The sequence below is a fragment of the Chenopodium album genome, chromosome 2 (assembly GCF_948465745.1).
Source record: "Chenopodium album chromosome 2, dcCheAlbu1.1, whole genome shotgun sequence".
Lineage (NCBI taxonomy): Eukaryota > Viridiplantae > Streptophyta > Magnoliopsida > Caryophyllales > Amaranthaceae > Chenopodium > Chenopodium album.
The window spans coordinates 85,157,366-85,175,799 of record NC_137835.1 but is presented as its reverse complement, the minus strand read 5'-3'; the positions used below and the strand labels follow the sequence as shown (position 1 = coordinate 85,175,799).

Sequence of the window (18,434 nt, the reverse complement as noted above, 5' to 3'; positions counted from 1 at the left end):
AAAAAGTTAAAAAATTCCAAAATTGAAGACTAATATCCACGCTTTTTGAGAAATTATGGAAGTTTCGAGGCTCGATGTCGAAAAGTCTTGCAGTTTTAGGGGATACATCTCGGGGTCATATAATGTTGTTTGGAACCATATATGAACATTATTTGTTGCCATAAATGTTCATGGTAGGCTTGAGTTAATGAAATCGGTGCAAGTTGTAAACCGGTAATTTGGGCGTTTAAAGGCAAATTGGATGGTTTCACCCACCCAATGGGACTCCCAGACGGTATTAGAGACCATGGTAAACATTTTGGCAATTTTTATTTTTGGCGAAAAAAAATCAAAAAATTTCAAAATTGAAGGCTAATATCCACGCTTTTTGAGAAATTTCTGAGGATTCGAGGCCCGGTTTCGAAAAGTCTTGAAATTTTAGGGGATACATCTCACGGTTATATCATGCTGTTTGGAACCATATATGATCATTATTTGTTGTCATAAATGTTCTTAGTAGGCATGAGTTAATGAAATTGGGTCAAGTTGTAAACCGGTAAATTGGTCGTTTAAAGGCAAATAGGATGGTTCCACCCTCCCAATGGGACTCCCGGACGGTATTAGGGACCATAGTAAAAATTTCGGCAATTTTTATTTCTGAGCGAAAAAAAAAGTCAAAATTTTCAAAATTGAAGGCTAATATTCACGCTTTTTGAGAAAATTAAGAGAAATCGAAACCAGTGTCAAAAAGTCTTGAAATTCTAGGGGATACTTTTCTGGGTCATTTAATGTCGTTTGGAACCATATATGATCATTATTTGTGTTTAAAAAAGTTCGTGGTAGGCTTGAGTTAATGAAATCGGTGCAAGTTATAAACCGGTAAATAGGTCGTTGAAAGACAAATTGGATGGTTCCACCCACCCAATTGGACTTCTGAAGGGTATTTAGGACCATGGTAAACATTTCGACAATTATTATTTTCAAGCGAAAAAAAAGTCTAAAAATTAAAAAATTAAAGGCTAATATCCACACTTTTTGAGAAATTTTGGAGTTTTTAGGGCCCGATATCGAAAAACTTTGAGACTCTAGGGAATACATCTCGGGATCATATAATGTCGTTTGGAACCATATATGATCACTATTTGTTGTCATACATGTTCGTGGTAGGCTTGAGTTAATGAAATCGGTGCAAGTTGTAAAACGGTAAATTGGTCGTTTAAAGGCAAATTGGATGGTTCAACCCATCCAATTGGACTATTGGAGGTTATTAGGGACCATGGTAAACATTTCTGCAATTTTTATTTTCTGACGAAAAAAAGTCAAAATTTTCCAAAATTGATGGCTAATGTCCACGCCTTTTGAGAAATTTTGGAGGTTTCGGTGCTCGATGTCGCAAAGTCTTGAGAATTTAGAGAATACATCTGGGCGGGGGGTCATATAATAACATTTGGAACTATATATGATCATTATATGTTGTCATAGATGTTAGTGGTAGGCTTGAGTTAATGAAATCGGTGCAAGTTGTAAACCGATAAATTGGTCGCTTAAAGGTAAATTGCATGGTTCCACCCACCCAATTGGACTCTCGGGGGGTATTAGGGACTATGGTAAACATTTCGGCAATTTTTATTTCCGTGCGAAAAAAGTAAAAAAAAAAATCCAAAATTGAAGGCTAATATCCATGTTTTTATAGAAATTTCGAAGGTTTCGAGGCTCGGTGTCGAAAAGAATAAAATTTTAGGGGATATATCTCGGGGTCATATTATGTCGTTTGGAACCATAAATTATCATTATATGTTGTCATAAATGTTCGTGGTAGGCTTGAGTTAATGAAATCGGTGCAAGTTGTAAACCGGTAAAATGGTCGTTTGAAGGCCAATCGGATGGTTCCACCCACTCAATTGGACTCTCGGAGGGTATTAGGGACCATGGTAAACATTTCGGCAATTTTTATTTCCAGGCGAAAAAAAGTAAAAAAATTCCAAAATTGAAGGCTAATATCCATGCTTTTTGAGAAATTTCGAAGGTTTCATGGCTTGTGTCGAAAATAAATGATATTTTAGGGGATACATCTCGGGGTCATATAATGTCGTTTGGAACCATAAATGATCATTATATGTTGTCATAAATGTTTGTGGTAGGCTTGATTTTATGAAATTGTGCAAGTTGTAAACCGGTAATTGGCCGTTTAAAGGCAAATTGGTTGGTTTCACCCACCCAATTGGACTCCCGGAGGATATTGGGGACCATGGTAAACATTTCGGCAATTTTTATTTTCGGGTGAAAAAAAGTAAAAAAAATTCCATAATTGAAATTCACGCTTTTTGAGAAATTTGGGATGTTTAAATGCCCGGTGTCGAAAAGTTTTGAGATTTAAGGGGATATATATCGGGGTCATATAATGTTGTTTAAAATCATATATGATCATTATATGTTGTCATAAATGTTCGTAGTATGCTTGAGTTAATTTAATCGGTGCAAGCTGTAAACCGGTAAATTGATCGTTTAAAGGCAAATAGGATGGTTCTACCCACCCAATTGGACTCCCGGAGGGTATTAGGGACCATGGTAATATTTCGGCAATTTTTAATTCAGGGCGAAAAAAGTAAAAAAAAAAAAAAGTCCAAAATTGAAGACTAGTATCCACACTTTTTGATAAATTTTGGAGGTTTCGGGGTCCTGTGTTGAAAAATATTTAGATTTTAGGGGATACATTTTGGGGTTATATAATGCTGTTTGGAACCATATATGATCGTTTTATGTTGTCAGAAATGTTTGTGGGAGACTTGAGTTAATGAAACTGGCGCAAGTTGTAAACCGGTAAATTGGTCGTTTAAAGGCAAATTGGATGGTTCCGCCCACCCAATTGGACTCCCGGAGGGTATTAGAGACCATGGTAAACATTTCGGCCGTTTTTATTTATGGGCGAAAAAAATTCAAAGAATTCAAAATTTGAAGGCTATATCCACGCTTTTTGAGAATTTTTGGAGTTTTCGGGGCCCAGAATCCAAAAGTCTTTAAATTCTATGGAATACATCTCGGAGTCATATAATGTCGTTTGGAACCATACATGATCATTATTTGTTGTCATAATTGTTCGGCTCAAGTCAATAATTTACGGGTTATAATCAGGTTGGGTCATTTCCAAGTGGGGTCATTCTCGGATTCAAATCGGGTAATGTTCAAGTCAATAATTTGCAGGTTACAATCAGGTCGGGTCATTTCCAAGTCGGGTCATTTCCAAGTCAGGTCGTATTCGGGTTCAACTAACTATAAATAGATAATTATCATTTTTTTCAACCTAATTATTTCCTTTGACTATAATATATATGGCAATATACTAGGAAACTATAGTTTATAATTTAGGAAGATAATTATCTCTTTTGACCATACAACAAATATATACTATATTTAACTCTTAAATTTGAGGATGATTCTCCTTTCTTTTGTTGGCAAGGACCGACTTGGTCTCCCTAGACAAAATGCTTTGATCAACAATAATAAGGTGGTTTAAATTGCATTTAAGGTAATTTGAAATCAGGTCAGGAACAATTTGGGTTGAATTTAGGTAGGGTCAATAACAAGTCGGGTTAGTAACAGACCGGGTTTAATTTTTGGGTCGGGTTAGTAATAGGTCTGGTTAATAATCGGGTTTGAGTCGGTGTTTCGGGTCGGGTCAACTTTTGATAGCTCTAGAGGTGATCATTAGGTGGGGCGGGCCGGATTCGTGTCGGGCTGGAAATTATGTGCACAAACCCGTCCAAATTACTTGAGTTGTGCAGGTTTTTCGGGTCAATTTTGGATCATGCAAAAAAAATCAACTAAAAATGCATAAAATTGCTTTTTTAAACCAGTACAAAATTTTCAAAAAAACTAATCATGTCGGGATGGGCTCATTATGATCAGGTCTAATCTAAAGGTGTCAAAACACGAGCTAATTTGAATAAATTCAATTTATTAGTACTCACACAAAAATTTAGAATAAATCAAATTTCAAATAGAGTCAATCCTACCCGACCTCACCAAACCTGGCCCAAATATTCGAATTGATAATATGTAAGCATAAATGACACAACATGAAGACATATGGACTTGAGTCTTTCCTGAGCCATTGTTTTAATAAATTTACATGATACCTACAAGTCTACTCGTTAGTCATCCTAGTCAATCCCAAGACACGTGGGAACCATTTAGAGTCTTCTTTACTTTTATGAGAGAAGAGAGAAAGAGAGGTGGTACCAATGCTTGAACCCTGGACCTAGACTTCAGAGGTTTCATTCTCTTACCACTAGTCCACAAGGTAAGCTGGTCTTCTTTACTTTTATGAGTGTGCTTAAGATATCACATTGTTATTGTTTAATGTACATTAGTTTATTTAACTATAGACGTGTCAAATTTGAAGTAACAGGTGTCTTGGTTTAACCAAAACCATAACTTTTACAGTACTTTTGGCCAAATATCTGGCGCTCTGAACACTTGAGCTAAGGAAAAGAACATAGGATCCTTACCCGGTTACCCCAAAGTAACTTACCCCCCATGAAAAATATGCCTGGTTTACATCTATTTTTTTCAGACTAAAAAAGCAAAGAAAGAAAGAACATAGGCAGATTTATCTGGTTTTAAGCAAGGGTTTACTGTAAAGTATGCCTCATCAAATGTAAGAAACAAAATTTATAAATAATAAAAAGGGCATCAGACATGTAGGCTTGCCCATGCTAAGGATTACTAGCCAATATAAATTATAGCAATTTGTATTAATAGAGAGTTATTCATTTGTCTATGACAGCTCAGAAATAGCACCAACTTCAGCAGGGTCTAGTACCAAGTGAAGTAAAATTTACACCAGATGCATCGTACACATTCCGAAGCTTCTAGGAGCAACTCAGAGCTCTATAGTTAAAGAAAGACGGTCCCTGTTAGCTTAAAGGGTGAAACTGCAATGTATGCATACAAGAACAAGGTCTCTGGTACACCCTGCCTAAACAAAATCTGGGGAGAACTGAAAAAATGTGGTCTGGTGATGTAACCTAAATCTCAAAAAAATGTGTTTCACAAGTTTGACAATGTTCTTTCAAAAAAGTCATCCATGCGTTTCATCTTCTTGAAAACTCCTGCATTCTTCGCAAAATATGACATAGCATTGGACATCATCACATTGATATCATGTTTTACTGCTTTTTCACTTCGATAATAATTGTTTGTCAGCCTAGATCGAACCACATTCAATGACAAAGGGGCTGGAAACCTGCACCCAAAAAACTAAAATAAGTGTGGAATTCAAAACAATCACAGGCAATTTTGATAGACAAATTGGTTTTGTCACACCTCTAAGCAAAACTTATATCAGAAAATCTAGACAATCAGGAGTTCTGAGAATGTCAAAGGCAGTGAACTCGCTAACCAGATTGCCTGGAAATTGATGATGAGATCACATGCTTGGTATCTAGGGATAGGCTTGCTCTTCCCTTGGTGTCTATTATCTAAATGTATTTTTTATTTTTTAGGGCTTCCATAAGCTTATGACTGTATCAACACTACTTTATATTTCCACTTGGTTAGTGTCCTAAGATCAAAGTAATTTTGTAATACCCACACAAATGGATGACCACTATATACTTTCTTGAGGAGAGTTGGTATACACCTGAAGAAAAGCTAAGGGTGAACATGAACAAAGACTTACCGGTTTAAGAAATCTGGCCTGTGAGAGACCTGCTCCAAATTGACCATACCATAGTCCTATAAATTTTACAAATCAAACAAGACAAGGTTATTTCTTTTTCCAGAAATATCATCAATGCATTGACTTCTCTTCCTTGCAGAACAATAATAATTCTAAACATAATCTTTGGAAAGGGAAATGGATTACCTGTCTCCTCCTCTCTAATTTAGAAAGATAATCAAGAAATTTGTTTCTTGTATCAAAATCAATATGTGGAGGCTCCCACCGAAATTCAGGATTGTGCAGTTCCCATGGACTGTGCAACTCAATAGCAGGATCACCCAGGTACTGAACAGCATATCTTTCCCATGGACTGTCTGGAAAGTCAACAGATTTTGGTTTTGCATCAACTATCTGACCTTCCCACCAGCTGCCGCCTTCTCCATCTTCATGCCTCCACCATACTGAGCAAGTATCCCCAGGAGTCCAATTTCTACTGACAGCAAGATCATACCATGCTTTCTCAACCAAAAAATCAGGGGCATGAAGCAGCTCTGGAAGAGTCAACTTCAATGGTTTGCCAAAAACACTTGAAGAATCGTCTATGAATTTAAGTGTGAGCTTACAACAGCTCTCTCCGGAACCAGGAACATAGGCATAATGAAGGCCTTCAACCAGGCAGGTCTCAGCATCATTTATCCGTCCCTTCATTGTATTCCAAGGACCTCTTTCATGTGGAGCATATTTTTCTATATATTCTTGATGGCCCTGAAAATCAGTGAAAGCATTAATTTCATAATACAAGTACAGAATCCAAAACAATGAGATATGACTCAATGGAATTACCTGTCTCAAGTATACTACTTCATCCCCAAGCTGGGGAATATAACGATAACCTGGTTCATGCTCAGACAACATTAGCCAAGATATCTTCCCAACAGCAGCATTAGACAGACTTGTACTTGGAGGGCCCTGGCCATCTTCAAAAAAGGTGTCATGCCTACTTCTAGCAGACCTTAAAGATTTATCAGAAATCTTTGATGACTCTGCTGATCTGTCACTCTTCCGCAGCTTCAACGTACGGCATCCTCTTCCAGCTTCACAAGTGCTTGCTTTAATCTCCATAGACCTAGTTCGGCGTACTACATCAGTTTCAGCATCAGGAAAATCAACACCAGAATAGTTCTCATAGTAACCAGTATTGTAATTATTCTCTTCCACACCACCAGCATAGCTAGCTATATATGATGCTGAAGAATCATCAGTACCGCCCAGCTTTTTTATTCCAGTAACCAATTTTAGTCTAGGATTTTTCTCTTGCTTCAAGATTCCACTGGATTTAATCTTGATTCTGGTTGGTGGTCTTGGTACTGGCTGAACAGTCTCTTCCAAATCATGAGAGTTACCATTACTGAATTCGACAGCATTTTCTACAGAATAGCCATCACCATTTCCATTAGAACCACTTTCAAGCCATCTACTACAAGAGGCTTCCACAGGGATGTCGCTTCCAGCAGAACTTGTTTTTTCTAGCAGGCCTTTACACTTGATTGTGACTCTGTTTACACTTTGAGATGGCTTTTGGTCAGTAGCAGTAAGAGGATGTAAATCCACATCCTCGTCGCCAAAGCTGCGCTGCTTGTGTTCCGCTGCCTGAGATAAAGAAGATGAAGATTCCAACATTCTTTGGTTATCACTTCTAGACCAGGAATTTTTCGTATCACGGACACTTAATTTAAGCACCAATTTCTTTTTATTTCCAACAGATGTCTGAGCTTCAGACGGCTCAATTGGATCCATTACAGCAGCAGATTCATGAAAGGGAATTTTTTCTCCACCTTGACCTGAGGTATTCTGAAGATCCCAAGCAGGCTCATACACTCCAATTTCAGAATCTTGAGAAATTGATTGACTGTCTGAAGAATCTCCTTCAGAACCATCCTCCTCATCCTCACCAAGAGAAGATGTCTCAGGGATTCTAGAAAATACACTCATTGCATTCCTAGCTGCAGCTCTTTGAGGTCTGAATAGTTGAGCTTTACTAGACGGCTTTTTTGAAGCCTTGCGAACATTCTTTAATTTCTTACCCCTACGATTCTCAGAAGATCTGTTGGAAGCTTCCACACTCTTCCTCTTAATGCGTCTCCCAGAAGCAGTAAACTCAGCCTAAGAAACAACAAAATATCATCCTGAGTAAATTTCAGAAGGAGAAAAAAGTAACATACATCAGGAAAACAAGACTTACTTCCGCTCTCTCATTCTTCCTTTTGGATCGACGAAGGGCGTCTTTTTGCCTTTGCTTAACATCATTATTCTCCGCATCATAATCCGTATCATCGTAGGAGCTGGTCCCTAAACTTTCCTGCTCTTTGGCACTGGAATATTCCTCCGCTGCATCATATTCTGAATCTGCGTCATCAGTCATAACTTCATTTTCTGGTTCCCACAGAGCAACATCCAAAGGTTCTGGAATATCAATAATCGCTTCAGGATCTGGCAAAGGCATCATCTGGTAATCTTCTCCTAAGCTGAAATCCGGACCGATAGCAAATCTTATATTAGATGGACGCCACTCTACACCCAGTGCTCCAAGACGCCGGCGCTGGTACATACTTTGATAAGGTTCAGGATATGGGATCATGCCTGAAATTACAATCCGTTTTCTCAACACAATGGGGGCAGAAACAGAGAAGATGCATAATATATTAAATTATTTTAAGCTCACTTGAGTCACAAAGAGGGTCCAAAAGATTTCTTTGGTATGGACTAAACTGCGACTCCTGCATTGTACATCCACAATGACCATAGCGTTACATATTACTTGTCAAAAGTTAGTCTTCAATAAATTAACGTTTACAAAGATAGGTTCTCACAAGTGACAAATCCAGTATAACAAAAGATAAATCTAAAGTAGCGCATTTGTCAAAAAAAAAATCTCTTACTTCTTAACCTGAAGCCAACATTAGTGCAAAAGAATGACACGTATTGCAAAGATCATAATATTTAGATATTTCAGAGAATCAACCATAACATATAATAAGCACACGAACACATATATAATGATCGTCTAGTGTATGGTATAATGTGTACAGACTACAGAAAATAACTTTTCTCTGACCTGGTCAAGAACATTCCCTAGAGCATCGCGGATAAGAGGACGATAATCTCCCAAAAAGAACTGTAAGAATAGCAGATGCAATCATCATGATGCAAGCATGTAAATCTTTATTTGAAAGAACACGCAAAGACCAGGCATGATAAAACAACACCTGGTCATATTTGGCATCTTTATGAGATTCCCCTTGCCCGGTGTTTAACAGGTATATCTGGCCAATATCATCTGAGAGCACAATTGATGTCCCATCTCTGATTCACAAACAGCATAGTTTACATCATTGTATGACAGATATAAAGTTGCAGAAAATGCAAGTAGATATCAACAAAAAGAAACACTACAAATGATGGATAAAAAGCATGAACTTAATTTTAATTATGAATCCAAGATGAGTTCACTAGAGGACAAGTGACATATTGAATTATCACAACCAGATGGAATTGAACTCTTCTTACAAATATTTAAAAAAAATTAAATAAATAAAATAAAATAAATAATAATAATAAAATAATAATAACAACAATAATAATAGTTTTCACTTACGAAGAGAATTTTCCATCAACCAATTTACCACGTCCGATTTCAAATACCCGAACTGGAGTCCCTTCCCATATCTGAAGTTCAAAGCACCAAATAAATTGATTAAGCAAATTAAAAGATGCAAGGAAATAGATTTTTTTTTTTTTTTTTTTTTTTGGGGGGGGGGGTGTTGGACTTACATCCCAAATTATGGTTTTTCCATCATAACCAGCGCTCATAGCTATCCGAGGATTGAAGGGGTGCACATCTAAAACATATGTCTGAAAATGAGAGAAGATAATTATATCAAACACTTGCGGCAGACCCAACTTCAGTACAAGGGAAAACTAGATATTTCCCATACAAAGCGATTCTGTGGTTTGTGATTAGAATGGAACCCAAGTGTTATCTCTGGAACTGTGTTAACCAGTAATTTACTGGGGGATAGAATAGCTTATATAGCATCTAGAAGTATCACAGTTGATGATTCTAGCTATAAAATAGTCTGGGCTTCACAGCATCCTTTTAAAGCAACCTTCCAAAGATAAGTAACAACAGTTGCACAAAATTCTACTTATCTCCAAAAGTCATAGCTTCCACTTTTTACGCATGTGATGAAATGATATGTTATGTATGCTTACAAAAAAAAACTCGTTAAAGAAATAATTAGTATCACAAAATAAGTTAACCAGCACTCACAGATTCAGTGTGACCGGTCAAACAATGCACTAAGCTTCCATCTGCAGCATTCCATACGCATATTCTGCAATCTGCAAACCAAAAAAAAAAAGAAGTCAGAGCAAATTAGATGCTGCTATGTAGGGGTTTTAAGCTAAACGGTTCAGTCAATCATATTCATTTATGCAATTAATAACCTTTAAAGAAGCAGGCAATTTAACTATCAACCTATGTTACTCTGACACCCTGCTGTATGTCGAGTGCCTGATCCTCGACACTTTGACACAATACGACACCCAGATATATAATGGCCTTGTATGAATTTTCATAAAACCTTAAATGTCGAAGGATTCAACACCGTGTCGGACACGACACCCAAATCCAAGCCTGTGCATCATACTTCGCAACTTTTTTAATAAAATGAATTTCATTACATTTGACATATAAATTTATCATATACCACTCTACCATTAAATATTGCTTTCTTCGTTCCCCTAATATTACAACTATTACCATTTTAGGAAGTTTCACAAAAAATTGAAAATTTTAGACATATACAATACTTGCACATTCTCTCTCTATCTCTCTACTTATCACATGGGTCCCTATCTTTATTTCTCTCCTCATCTTAAATTCCATGTCTTCTCTCCTTGTTGCAATATTAGGGTAACAAAGGAAGTACAATAAAAGTCTCAATTACTTTTTTAAAACATTAGAAGTCTACTGATATCAAAAATAAGATAGATTACTAAAAAATGGTTATTTAATTGCTTAATTGTTTGCTAAAACTTGTAACTGTAACCTCAATTATTATTCAAAGAAGTGGAAGCAGACAAATCCACAAATGTTTTCCAATAACACCAGACATTAGAAAAAATTCATTCTGCCTAAGAAACATGTAATCAAGGAAGAAAAATAAAGATAACACTCAGAAGCCTTAGCCCTTCTTTAATCAAAACAACAAAAAGAAAGTTACCCATAATAGCAGCAAGCACAAAACGATTATCGAGACTCCAGACAATCATATTTACTCCACGAGGAGTTGGAAGGATTCTCCGACGTGGTCCCCCACGAGGTGGTTGTGGAGGCAGTGGTGGAGGGGGTACCTTGAGATGATACGCCTTAGTCCACCGCCCAACTTTTCCCTTTGAGAGTCAAACAATTAATGACTGAAGTTAATTCATGTGTGGAAACTACAAATCATCAAAAAGATATTCTTTACATGTAACAAGAAACACAACTTACCCCCACTCCTCAAAGAAGAGAAATGGCATCATAAAGCATAGAAAACTAAAGCGTAAAAGAAAGTGAGAAAAAACTTAAAGCCATGAACAAAATTTTCCAGATGTAACCCTTCTTCCACTCCAAACTTGTTAGTGCATCCTAAAACACGAACTAGGCAGATTCTAGAAAACTTATTTAAAGAGAAAGCTAATCTCAAAAATTGGGAAACTCACTTGTGAGCTACGCGACCTTGGCACCCAAATGATTGCACTTCCATCACGAGAACATGTTACAATGTTATCATGACTGAACCTGAAAACACAAATAAACAAAAGATCAAGAAAATCCTCTTGGTAGGGTGTTGGGATCTTGGGGCACCGACTAGAACAGTGATTCAAGCTCAATAGCATTTAAAACAGGACTGGAACATGCCAACATGGATCATAACCAGATATCATAGCCACAAGTACCCACCACAAATTTTTGAATTTTAGTGATTGTTCCTCCTTAAGAGCATCACTAGTGACTGATCTTGCAGTAATAGCACAGCCACTGCAATCAAGAAGAGAATTTCTTCAGAAATAATTTCCTTAAAGGTGAATATATTTTTCTAGAGTAATTGACAGACCTAAATTGCACATAATTGACATCATTCTCATGTCCTCGTAACAGATCAATTTCATTATATGGTTGATATGAATCATCAGGACTGAACTTGGGAGCATTCCAAACCTGCAGCAAGAAAATTTAGTATATATACATAGATGCCCATTCGTAATTCAGAAAAATGCAGGATATAATATCAGTCACTAGCTCTAAGAATGGAATATAAGATGGAACCGACGAAATACATTATACAGAAAACATTTGATCCGTTCTTTCTCAAGTTGCGAACAGCTTTTGTATGCACGAAGTTCTAGTGCTGGAAATATCACTATTTGCCATCTGGAATGATTTTTAGCAGTATTTTGGACTGGATCCAGCTAGCTAACACACTTCTTATCTTGGATCGGATGATGACAAGATTTAGCATAAGAAAGTATCTTTTACAATAAAAATTTGTGAAGTAACTTAATAATTATTGTGGGGAGCAACCAAACCCTAATCCCACTTTCAGGTGACTTTAACTTACTTCCATCCCTTTTCCTTCTTTTAAAAGCCCAACAAGCAATTACTGTCCTTTCTTTTACTTCATTCTTTCCCAACATTGATCTTCAATCTTTTTCCTTCAAGCCAACCCTTCCTACTTCACAACCTACGTTTCAGATGATTTGTTGAAATGATCTCAAACCCAAAACCATTCTTAAGAAAGCAGTTGGAGCAATAAGAATGAGTGCTCAAAGGTTTTTAAAACAATAAAAAAAAAGATGCAGCAGGAGAATGATTAGATATATGAAGTTGAGGAGAGGTAAGTGGTAACAGGAGGACAACTTTAAGCAGGGAAGTTGGAGGACGAGCATATAACTCCATATTAACCTCTCCAATTCACTCACTTCCAGTCAAAGTCGCGTATGTTTCCTAAGTAACAAGTTGAATGACTATCACAAAATATGATAGAAGCCTGTAAGCTCTAATGCTCCATAAAAATATTGAGCATAAGTAGCTTGCCAGTTGCCAACACATTTCTCCAGTGACTCTATCTCTGTCATCCCTTCCTCTCACCTGACAATTTAATTCTTTCTTTTCCCTCCAGTCAGCTTCTCAACCAATAAAATTCACTACCAGCAGTTACAAAGCCACCACCAACTTGCGGATTCAAAATCTGCCAAAGCCACTAAATGGCATTAATCTTTCTCCTGCTCCAAATACTTCAAGTTGCAACTTGCAAGTCTTGTAATTTGATTCCACGTGAATAATTTTTTAGTTCAAACATTGAAAAACAGCGATTATTTACCATTGTGCAGTTAATGATCTTTATTATCTAAAGATTAAGATGTGTATCTCAAAAAGGTCAAATGAACTGGACCTTAAAAGTATATGACAAATTGACAAGAATAGCTGTATAGTTCTTAACCAAGGATATGTTAGGAAATGCACATCAATAAGTGCTGCATGCCAGATAGTCAAAACCTAAAACATAAATAGATAGTAAAAATTTACCCTTGCAAAAGTATCAGAGCTACCAGTCACAAAGACGGTTCCATTAGCATTAAATGCACAGCATGTAATTTGATGGCTCTGCTGAGCTGTACCTGCAAATGAGCAGATTTCAATAAAATCACAAACCTCCAATTACAGTAAAATACAAGAAATATATATGATAAACTAACCAGTCCCAGCGTCAGCAGGCTTTGGCACATAGATTCGAGGCTTAAACTGTGAATTCCTTGCATCCCAAATCCTACAGGTTCCATCATCAGACGATCTGCAAGACAATCTCACGTGAGTCTGCTTTAAAGTGGAGTAAATTAAAAATTACAGAATTATCCACTCCTAAAAACTCCAGATAAAAGAATTCGAAAAAAAACTTCTATATTAAACTCATCTGGAAATAGAACTTACGACAAAAGTTGGTATGCGGTCCTGGGACTGAATGCAATTGCAGTAACGGCACCAGTATGGCCTTGCAATATTGAAATTGGGAGCCCATCTGGCAAACGCCACTGTTGAATTGCAAAAAAACTAATACTCAGCAACTAATGAAAGTAATGGCCAAGATTACCAAGCTGGAAGTAGGAGACTCACCACTCTGATGACAAAGTCATTTGAAGCAGATGCCACCAAAGCATTGTTTGAGCTAACAGCTAAGTCAGTGATATCCCCCTTGCATAAATAAGGAGTTCATTTAAATTCATCATAAGCATGTCTAATAAATAATCAATTCAAATTAAATTACTTAGGTCCAAGCAAGGCAGAAAGCAGTCAACTCACCTCATGCCCACGGCAACTAGCCAGGCAAAATGCAGTTTCCATTGACCAAATTTTTACAAGGCGATCATCAGAACCAGTAATTACATGCCTGCCTGCTCGATCAAATATGGCTACAAAACAGAAACAGCAATATTAGTTATGTTACAGTCATAATATAGCCCCAAAAAATTACAAAGGTGACATAACGGGAGCAAGATGAAGCCAAATAGATAAACAGTGAATATGCAACAGCTAAAAATACGAATGTTTGAGTGAGATAATGAAACTATGAAAGATCAATTACAATAGAACAACAGGTCACTTCTGCCGAGGAGGATTCAGAGGAAGGAATAATAAACTCACATACATACAGTATAAAGTATAGCTTTAGCGTACAAAACTAGATATTGCCCACTCAAATCATACAAACAGAATCATGTGAATCATTATCTTCTTCACTGTTGTCATGAGACATCACAACTTTACAAGCACACGCATTTCCAATCATATCCACATATATGCAAGCTGCGAGCACAAACTCAAACATGATGAGAAAGTTACCACAATAAACAGCATTCCGGTGTCCTCTAAGCCTCTTTATATTCTGCATCTTTTGCACCATAGTTGATGGCTTCGCAATGGCATAACTAGCAGCATGTATCGATGGAGCACGATGGTGTCGGGTAAAGCCCCCACCGATGGCCCTCAAATGCAATCCATGTACTTGATCAACCTGCATATGAGGCCAGCGCAAGTAACGCGGCAGAAGCTTGACTTGTTTATCCACTGAATTTCTATCACCTGAGAGCAGAGACCATCACCATAAACTTATCGGTCAAGCATTGAACATAAACGTTTTACACAATAATATGAGCCAAAAATTAACATGCCTTCGGTGCAATAAGTTGTTTCTTGTGAAGAACAGTTCACCTCAAAACTAACAATTATGGTTCCAGTAAAAGAGCTAATGAAATGTTTAGGATGTCAGATATGACAGCAATATCTTATAATAGCAGTATATAATTTTCAAGGCATGAACAAAAAAAAAGGCATTCCCTGAAGAACAAAATCAGGTCTGAAATTTTCTCTGTTTTCAAGTGGATAAGAAACAAAATTTGAGCCTTGGACATGATTGCATAATGACACAAACACAAATTTCCAATGTTAACCAACTACTGTATTAATGATTATAGGTTTCTAAGACATGATAGTCTTCTACAAAAATTGTAAGATGAGCTGGTGCATAAGAATTAAGACATAAGGTGGGAATAGAATTTCAGTTCCACACAGCCACAAATTCTCGCAACAAAATCAGACAAACTATTATGAAAAAGAAATCTAAAAAAAATACAGCAAAGCAGTTTAGTGACCATACAGTTCAGAAGAGAAAAGGAACCAGTTCCCAACAAAGTAGGAACATCAGCAGCATTTGGACCATGGCCCATGCCAAGAGATGGAGAAGGGGAACAAAGCATCAGCTGTTTCAAAAGCCTAACAAAATGGTCTTTTGCGATGTGGGAATACCTGTTCACAGGAAAGGGTGGAAAAACACTCAGACCTCAAGCCGCAATCTATAGAAATCAGTAACTTCTAAATAACAAGATATACAGTTAAAAAATTATTTAAAAAGATAATATATTGTCTACTATATCAGTAAAATTCACATGTAAATTTCAATAACCTAACATTATAATATAACCTCTTATCCAGAGAGAAAACATGAATAACTTTTCAACCAAAAACTGAAACATTCGACAAAACCAGTGATCTTAAAGATAACCATTTTTGCTGCAGCTCATCATTTACCATTACACTCATTTCCAGGCTGAGCTTCCATACATACTACCTCGGTTTCATAATGTTTTTAACATTTACTGTTTGAACAAAAAATTAAGGCAGGAGAGAGAGATAGTAAAGTTAGGTGAGTGGGTGTAGAGAAAGATGGATACAGTAAGAGAATGTAAATAGATGGGTGGGTGTAAGAAAAATGGTGATTAAGTAAAAGTGGAAAGGTGTAGTTATTGGTGGTAAAAGGGTTTGCCAAAATGGAGTAAAGTAGATACGGAGTATGCTAAGATTATTATGGAACATATAAAATCGGACGATGTTAAGAACATATGAAACTTATGTAGTGTTAAATATATTATAATTTCACCACAGATAGACATTCCATCCTAACTTCAATGAAACATGGCTTCAATTGGTAATGTTTCTGGCCTCATCAAAAATACGCTCTTGATCCCCGGATTCGAAAATGAAGATAACGAATGTTGATATTATAATACTTACAATAAAATTAATACTTCCTCAGTTTTCTTTAGAATGCAACACTTTGACTTTTACACTATTCATATACTCCACTTTGAGTCTTTGACTAGTTTTTAAAATTTTTGGTAAGGAAAAATATTGTCATGTGGGATCTTATTAGATTCATCGCGGTTTATATTTTATTAATATCATTTTTTTCCATATTAGTAATAAAAGATACTAATGATTGAAAGAACGCATTGGCAAACGTGCAATGAGAAGTGTTGCATTTAAAAGAGAATAGAGGAAGTACTAGATTCACTACGTGTTATATTGATAAAGCGTATTTAACCAGATTCCATGTGAAACCCTTGTAAAACATATAGCAGGCTAAACGCAAAGCAATATTGAACTATTACTCATGTACCTATATAAAGTAAAAACAAGAACAAAAGTGGTAATAGAAATAACGAAGATAACTAATGTTGATATTATAATACTTAAAATAAAATTAATACTAAATTGACTGAGCATTATATTGATGATTGTATTTAATCAGTTTCCATGTGAAACCCTTCTAAAAATATATAGCAGGCTAAACGCAAAGCAATATTGAACTATAACTCACGTACCTATATAAAATAAAAATTACCACCGATAATGGTAATAGTAATAACAAATATAACCAATGTTGATATAATAATACTTACAAAAAAACTAATACTAGATTCACTATGCATTATATTGATGAGTGCATTTAAACAGTTTCCATGTGAAACCCTCGTAAAACATATAACAGGGCAAAAACAAAGCAACATTGAACTATTACTCGCATACCTATGCAGAAGTTTCTCAAACGTCAAAGGAACTGAGACACCATCATCATTCTCTTCCCCACTTTGAATCCCAGATCTTGAATACCAAGCATGATACCTTCTGGGTAAGAGCTGATGCTCCATAAGTTCGTTCGACAACTGTGCAAAAGTTTTCTGGCATGGTCCAGTTGATAGAAATTGCATGACCAAAAAGTATATTTCCCTAAGATCAATATCAACATCACCTGCAACAGCATGACCATTGACTCGTCCTCGCCCTTCAGAGAGAGAACTTTCTGGCACTCTATCAACAACAGCAGGGCCAGTAACTCTCTCCCGCCCTTCAAGGTGACGATTATCTGCCACCTTCTTCGAAATATTCGACGTTTTTAAATGAACAGAAGACATATAATCAGTGGATGTATAGTTTCTAACATCCATGATTACATGACCAACAAAAACCACCTGAAGCAATCAGAAAGTAAACTCCAGTCACAACTATGAGTATCAAACACCTTTCAGATTGAAATGATATTGAAGGTCTCTTGTAAATAAATTTATGCTTTAACTATTATCAACTAGCTCAAATTAAACTTTACAACTTTAGCTTTCTCTCAAAATTTGACAGTTTCATACTTTAACCCTCTAATTAATCCCAAGTCAGCAAAAAATCCCACATAAATTTCGTCCAAATAATCACTAGAACAAACCCTAATCAATTCAATACTTTGGTTAAAAACTCAATGAAACAGAAATTCAAACTACCCACAAAAATAATTGAACGATTTACAACAAAACCAAATTGAAAGTGCAAAAATTATCAAATGGGTAATTACCTAATTCACCAGAATCGTTGTAGAAAACCCAGAACAAAGGCAAATTTGGGTGTGAAGGAAAAGAAGGGTTTCCGGAAAACGGGGGTTTAGGAGAGAGAAAATGAAGGGTATTTTAAGTTCAGGTGATGGTGGTACGAATTTCAGGGCATTGCAAGTTTTGGATTGTGTTGTAGGAAGAGGGAGAACAGTAAACTACGATTTTTGTCGAAATCTGGGATTTGGGGCTAATTACGATGGTGAAATGAAATGAAAATATTAATCTTGATTTACAAATGAATTATTTTCATTGTTGAAACGTGATTTATTTACATGACCAATAATTATCTTTGTAACATACTAGGAATTAAAAATGATCAAAGTTTCCATATGAGTAATCTCAATCCAAAATGATCTCAATCCAAAATGATCTCACATCCAATACTATTTAGGTATTTAAAATGATCAAAATTTCCCTAAGAATAAAATCTTGATCCAAAATAATCTCAAAGTTAATACGATTTGATAGATACGAT

At 36.2% G+C, this 18,434-nt stretch overlaps 1 protein-coding gene across 1 annotated transcript; it reads right to left on the bottom strand.

Annotated features, from left to right (window-relative positions):
• Positions 1-4,635: 4,635 nt before the first annotated feature.
• Positions 4,636-18,117, bottom strand: LOC145604876 (uncharacterized). Its single transcript, XM_081660863.1, has 24 exons — positions 17,923-18,117; positions 17,109-17,551; positions 15,400-15,548; positions 14,586-14,825; positions 14,046-14,155; positions 13,860-13,937; positions 13,677-13,777; positions 13,445-13,539; positions 13,275-13,366; positions 11,803-11,906; positions 11,649-11,726; positions 11,408-11,486; positions 10,927-11,095; positions 9,972-10,042; positions 9,473-9,553; positions 9,297-9,367; positions 8,908-9,004; positions 8,757-8,816; positions 8,364-8,418; positions 7,884-8,281; positions 6,485-7,804; positions 5,846-6,406; positions 5,660-5,715; positions 4,636-5,224 (listed from the first exon to the last, which is right to left on the bottom strand). Exons 2-24 carry the CDS (start codon positions 17,525-17,527, stop codon positions 5,029-5,031), a joined length of 4,680 nt encoding a protein of 1,559 aa, XP_081516989.1. The 5' UTR covers positions 17,528-17,551; positions 17,923-18,117; the 3' UTR covers positions 4,636-5,028.
• Between the last annotated feature and the right edge of the window lie 317 nt (positions 18,118-18,434).

Excerpts from the sequence above, each read along its gene's own strand:
- LOC145604876 (XM_081660863.1), bottom strand. The coding sequence starts at position 17,527 with ATGGATGTTAGAAACTATACATCCACTGATTATATGTCTTCTGTTCAT. Across the intron at positions 13,938-14,045 it reads CTAGTTGCCGTGGGCATGAG|GGGGATATCACTGACTTAGC; the intron begins GTGAGTTGACTG and ends TATTTATGCAAG. Across the intron at positions 9,368-9,472 it reads GAAAAACCATAATTTGGGAT|ATATGGGAAGGGACTCCAGT; the intron begins GTAAGTCCAACA and ends TTTGAACTTCAG.